Source organism: Galendromus occidentalis, unplaced genomic scaffold (genome assembly GCF_000255335.2).
Source record: "Galendromus occidentalis unplaced genomic scaffold, Mocc_1.1 scf7180000077432, whole genome shotgun sequence".
In the NCBI taxonomy this organism is placed as follows: Eukaryota; Metazoa; Arthropoda; class Arachnida; order Mesostigmata; family Phytoseiidae; genus Galendromus; species Galendromus occidentalis.
This window is the reverse complement of record NW_003805420.1, coordinates 1-6,019: the sequence shown is the minus strand read 5'-3', so window position 1 is coordinate 6,019 and position 6,019 is coordinate 1. Positions and strand designations below refer to the sequence as shown.

Genomic DNA, 6,019 nt, shown 5'->3' with positions numbered 1-6,019 from the left:
TCGAAGGCTGGGTTCGGTAGATCAGCGGGACACGTACGAGCTCAGGAAGGACAACCGGAGGTTGAGATGGGAGCACACCACAGTAATTTTATTGGAGAAAGTGTCGTCTTATATATCAGTAGGTTGACCCTTTCCGAGAGGCACAGTTCGTAAGGCATCGAGTAAGATTTCCAGATGGTTACTAAATACGGAATCAGAAGAGAGGCCTGATGAGTGGAGCCTCTGACATGTGTCAGAGCTGGAGCCTCTGGCACGTGGCACAGTACGGAGTCGGGGTTTACCGAAATAGATATGACAGAAAGCTTAGCTTAGAAGAATGAGTGTAGCTATTCTAAAGTTAGTCTCAACAGTGATCTTCTAAACTGAATCAGAACCGCGATTAAGTCCGGCAGGTAATTTGGCCCCTTCTCTCAAACGTCATTCAGTGACGCTTCGTTCTTTAAGCGAGCGCCGCCGTCCTTGACCAGGCGGACGCTACATGAGAACAGCAGCCCACCGCACGAGCTCCGTTTCCATACTCGCAGTAGTACCGCTGAATCAACGTAGCACCAGTATTGTTTAGCCTTCTCATGAGAGTCTCATGACTTGGACTTCAAGGATGTGGCTCTTCTCGCGATGGTACATCTGCGTCAGCTTGCCATCTTCATTCATCATCTCGGCTAGATACGAGAGTGCCTGAGACAGCTCCTAAGTGCCTGTGAAGAGGGCCTCTAGGTCATCTTCATTCAGCTCCGGGAAGTCCTCAACCGAGTCGGAGTTCACTTTGATCTACGGTCGCCGGACTGCATTCCAGTTGTCCGCTCGAACTTCCTCTCCTAGGGAATTCAAAAATTTCTCATCTCTCTCATGCGCTTCACCACTTCGACGAACATGCTCTCATGGGACGTCAGAGGCTTCCCGAAGCGGTCGTTCAAGTAACACGTTATTCGGACCATCGTACCGATCTTTGGGAGTGAATTATTGTCGACTCGATGGTCGAAAATCCTATACGTCTGTTTTATGATGCCGTGAACGGCTTCCACAGCCCAGCGAATTTCCGTCACGAAGCGAGACGCGTTAGCTTCTTCCGCTGTCAGCTCTTCTTTTGAAGACTTAGAGATCGGCATGAGAACCGTGAGGCCTCTCTCGTTCCCCAAAAGATCATTCACGTCCCTGAACCCGCGGTCGACGAAGCAGACGTCACCGCTTTCGAGGAAGCCGCCAAGGTTTGAGTTAGCGAGAGCCCACCGCACCGCATGATCTGAGCATGTTTCCTGTTCGCTTCGGACAGCCATAGCATGTCTACGAGGTATCCTGACATGGGACAGATGGTAAAAGGCTTGCTCAGCGGCGCACAATGGGAGATTTGTGCTCGAAAGCTTTTTTCGATTCGGGTTGCCCGAAAAACTGAGGGGTGTTCTGGATAGCCCAGCTCAAGAGCTCTCATTTTTTTTGCTGAGTCATTCCCAGCTGATTGTCCCTGCCAGTAATCGGTCCTTTACCGTTGGGGCCTGTAACTTTTTACATCCAGTGGCATCCCGGATGATGATATTTTCTATAGACTCCCCGTCCCCTGGCGAGTCCGGCTGACCACCTCTGCAGTATGCGGCTTGGGGCTGTTTACGAGGCGAAAGATAGCCGTCTGTATCACGAGCCTACTCTCTCTGTCGAGCTCGAACCGTATTTGCCGGAACAATCGCGTGGAAGAGGGTTTGGGATTTTCCCAGTAAAGGGACTGGGGAAAACTTGGGGAAATCTGCCCTCCGAAGCCGATGACCGCAGTCAGAAGATCAATGCAAAGCCTGGATGATTGCGGGCATGATTCAAGCCGGTGTGTCCGGCTTTTGCATCGTACTCTACGTATTGAATAAAGTGGTGATGGTATTACGCACGGGCCGATATGTGGCCATCATGGATCGAGCAATCGATAATCCCTATCATGAAACGACAGAGGACATCGAATAAGATGAAAACTCGGGTGAAGGCCTACCTCAATGAAATGGAATGCAAGGGAATAAAATATACTTATACTCAAAGATAACCGTATTGCAATTGGGCGCCTGACTTGAGACAAACAAAAAAAACTCAAAGCAAGGAAACATTTCGTGAAATGAAATGAGATTAATCAAAAGTGATGAACCACTCGTAGCCGTCGCATGATTCGGCCTCATACCTAAGGCTGACCAGATCGAAAACGATCTCGACGTTCGTTTTGTACGCGATCAGACGTCGCAAATTTTGAGGCTGGCTGAGCTGGCGAATTATCCAGGCCTGGTCGGATACGGACCGACAGACCACAACCCGCGTGACCGGAGAACACGTCAGCTTCGAAAAAGTGAAAACCCGGCGAGCGTTGTCCTGGAAGTCACTTCTGCTCGCATAGGTATCAAGTTAGGTAGATTCGGTCGTAGCAGTTTCAACGACGACGGTGGAGGTAGTCGTGAGTCCTCCTCCTGAAATTCGGAAACTATAGAGGTTCTGGTCCGTTGTTCCGCACGGGCGGCGAGTTGTAGACAGAAGTGCGATCAAACACAGTGCGTCACCCCCAGAGCTACAAACGGATGCTCTGAAATTGCACGGGCAGGTAGACTGACGCATCCAGAACTAGTGGGATCTGGTCCGCTGCAAGCTGCGCCAGCTTGCGCCAGTGCTCCGGGCGAGATGTGGCGGTCAGAGTCAGGCCACGATCCAGACTCCTCCGATTGAAGTGCACCAGCGGTACCTTCGAGACTGGAACAGGGAAGCTGTCTCGGAAAAACGAAACAATGGCAATCACCATTGAGCGGAACTCAAAAGAAGAACTGTGGAACTCACGGTACGGTCGACGCCCTGATATTACGACGTCGGGCGGCAGCTCCGTCCCCTGCCTGATTGGCACAAAGTACACGACTCCGTTCTGGTTTGCCGGGAATTGCGCGTGGAGGTCCCTCTCCGTGGTCGAGGGTGTTGTTGTCAGGATTCTCCAGAGTTCGCGGGTAGCCCACTTGCCGTAGGCCTCCAGAAGAAGATCCCGTTGGGCCCTCTGAAGCTGGAGGAGCCTCGCGGCGTAGTAGGGTTAGGTTAGGTTTTTTTTTTGGTTTAGTTTTTTTTTTGGTGTAGAAAATGCATTATGCACGCCCGGTCTACTTTCCCAACTCGTCGTCTCAACAGAACGCGCACTTCGGGGTTCCGCCGGGTAGTGTGCGACTCTCACGCACTAACGCACTACCTTCTCCTCTCATCCGAGCGGGGACAGGATAGCGCTTCTCGGCATTCCAACTGTTTCCCTACGGGGAATACTCAATTAGCCTTATACTCCCGAGCTGTTTTGTTCTGTGTTGGGTGGCGTCTCTTGAACGAGGCGGTCTTGCTTGGTGTCTTTTTTCCTTGCTGTCTCTGAGCTTGGTGCTTTTTTGTTTTGGTTTTGTATGCGTTGGGACCTGTGTTTCTCATCTTTGCTGTTTAATTCGTTTTTTCGTGGAACGGGGTCCGCTTAATCTTCTTTCGGGGGGTACTACGGCGACCTGGCATTCAACCGAGGCATGAGCGGACCATTGCCCAAGTCCGGTGGCCAGGTCACCTCTTCTAGTGAGTTGCGCATGTAGGGATCTGTTTTGGGTCGTTCTATGGCAGTTTTTCTGTTGTTGTTTCCGGCTGACCACTGCACGGATTGCTTGAACTTTGTTGCTCTAGCTTTGCTTCTTGTTTTTCTAGCTTGCTAATCAGGAAGGCTCCTTTTTCTTCGATTGACATTAGTTTCATTCTAAGTTTCTCAAATACAGTCAAATGTAATACTTGTGTTTCTCGGGTTGTATTTTCCTCTGGTTGTCCTCTACTTGTATGTGGGGTACCCATTTTTTCCTTCTCCTTGTTTTCCAGGAAGACTTCCTTTTCCTCCGTTGACATCTGTCTCATTTTGAATTTCACTGATCTGGTTAGGTGTAACATTTGTGTCTCTCGCTTCTCGCTTTTCTTTGGTGCGTGTTTGCCTACTCGCGTGGTGTGCGTTGTCATCTTTATATTATCACAGAAATGCACGCCAACGTATATTCTACGGTTGGAGTGTTTGCACGGGTTTTTTTATTTTTTTGATTTTTTGCGTTTTTTCTCCTTTCTTTCTGTTTTTTTTGGGAGCAGGTTGCTCTTTGTGCGGGTTGGCTTTCTTTTGTTCTTTTCGTGCTTCTTTTCTGTTCTTCTTCCCTTTCTCTTTTCCCGCTTTCGTTTTTGGGTTTTTTCTACGGTTATGTGTATATGCCTAGAATTATCTGTCTTGGTTATTTATCTATGTACTAGCGCTCCCGGTCGCCGCTTCGCGGCGACTCGGTATCGCTAGACTCACTACACATGCGCTAGCTCCGAGTGCGCTGGCTCCGAGTGCGCTGGCTCCGGGTGCGCTGGCTCCGGCTGCGCTGGCTCCGAGTGCGCTTGCTTTGGTCGCGCGTGCTCTGGGTGCGCGTCCCGTTTCCCCGCTTCCCCGTGTCCCTGCTTTCCCGTTTTCCTGCTTCCCCGCTTCCCCGTTTCCCTGCTTTCCCGTTTTCCTGCTTTCCCATGATTCTCTCTGATTTCTTGATTGTCGTGAGAGAAACACGGGTTTTCGAGATCGAGACCGCATACCTGCATTGATTGTCCCTGGGCTTTGTTTATCGTCATGGCGAAAGCGGGACGAACTGGGAACTGCAGACGCTTGAATTCGAAGGGGATATCGGTGGGGATCATGGGAATCCTTGGCAATAAAACATCTTCTCCTTCACATTTCCCGTTGAGAATTGTTGCCTCGATCACATTGTTCATCAAGTTCTTGACGGCGAGTCTTGTTCCGTTGCACAGGCGTGGTGGATGGAGGTTCCGTAGCAGGATGATCGGAACACCAAGCTTGAGGGTCAGATCGTGGGGAGGCATGCCTGGCAGATCCAGTGAGTTCAAAAACTCTGTTGGATAATTCACAACTTCATCTTGATCGATGACCGTATCGATGGACTTGTACGTCTTAGCTTCGCCGGGTATTTTGTTCTGAATGCTGAGATTCATGGCGTTCACGTCACAGTTCTTGGCGGCCAGGATCGCTCGCTTACTCAGCCACTGACGGTTTCTGAAATTCCGTTCTATGTCCGGGAAGACGCTCTGGATCAAACGTTCTTTCGTCGAGCACACCGTGCAGAAATCCGAGGGCAAAGTTATGCTTTGTGAAGATCTGTCGATGGGCATCCTCCCAGAGCCAATGTCCAGCAATTGAGCCGCGAAGCGTGCAGCGGTCGTGTCGTTCTGAAGCTGAACCCTCATATTCGTCGTGAGCGTCAATTTCTGAACGTGTCGCCAGAGAGTCGATTGCTTCAGGCAGGCATTGATTTCATCGGCGCGTGTCCCGCGTGGTATGACGGGCAGGGTCTGTCGGAAGTCACCGGACAACATGATCAGCGCTCCTCCGAAAGGGACCTGGCAGTCTCTGAAATCTCGCAATGTCCGATCGAGGGCTTCCAAGGACTTCTTGTGGGCCATTGTGCATTCATCCCAAATTATGATTCGACACGTTCTCAGAACGGTCCCCATACCGGAATTTTTGGCAAGATTGCATGTGGGCATCTCGATCGTTTGCACATTCAATGGCAGCTTCAGAGCGGAGTGAGCCGTTCGACCACCATCGAGAAGTGTGGCGGCTATTCTAGAAGATGCGATCGCCAATGCGATGTGCTTCCGAGAACGGATGGTCGCCAAAATCAGAGATATCAGGAAAGTCTTGCCGGTGCCGCCGGGTGCGTCGAGGAAAAACAGACCACCGGTACGATTCGCGATCGCACTCATGATAGTTTCGTAAGCGGTCAGTTGTTCTGGTAGCAGAAGTGGAACATTGGTTTCGACAAATTCAGCCAAAGCTCCCACATCAAAATCGCTTTCCCGAACTAAATCGCGATCTTGAGTATCCAGAGCACTTCGATCCGGGGCATGCATACCCAGCTGAACCAACGATTTGTTGGCGATAGCCAAACAAAGATCCTCAATCGAAACCAATGCTTCGTTGTAGATCTCAGGAACGAAGGTCAGCTCAGGGTCCTGGCGCAAACGG

At 50.6% G+C, this 6,019-nt stretch overlaps 1 protein-coding gene across 1 annotated transcript; it reads right to left on the bottom strand.

The window, feature by feature from the left end:
* Window positions 1–4,572: 4,572 nt before the first annotated feature.
* On the bottom strand, window positions 4,573–5,904 carry LOC100906410 (ATP-dependent DNA helicase pif1-like; the record flags this gene model as incomplete). The annotated part of the gene is made up of 1 exon (XM_003742833.2): window positions 4,573–5,904. A coding segment is annotated over exon 1 (1,332 nt), but the record flags the coding sequence as incomplete, so codon positions are not given.
* Between the last annotated feature and the right edge of the window lie 115 nt (window positions 5,905–6,019).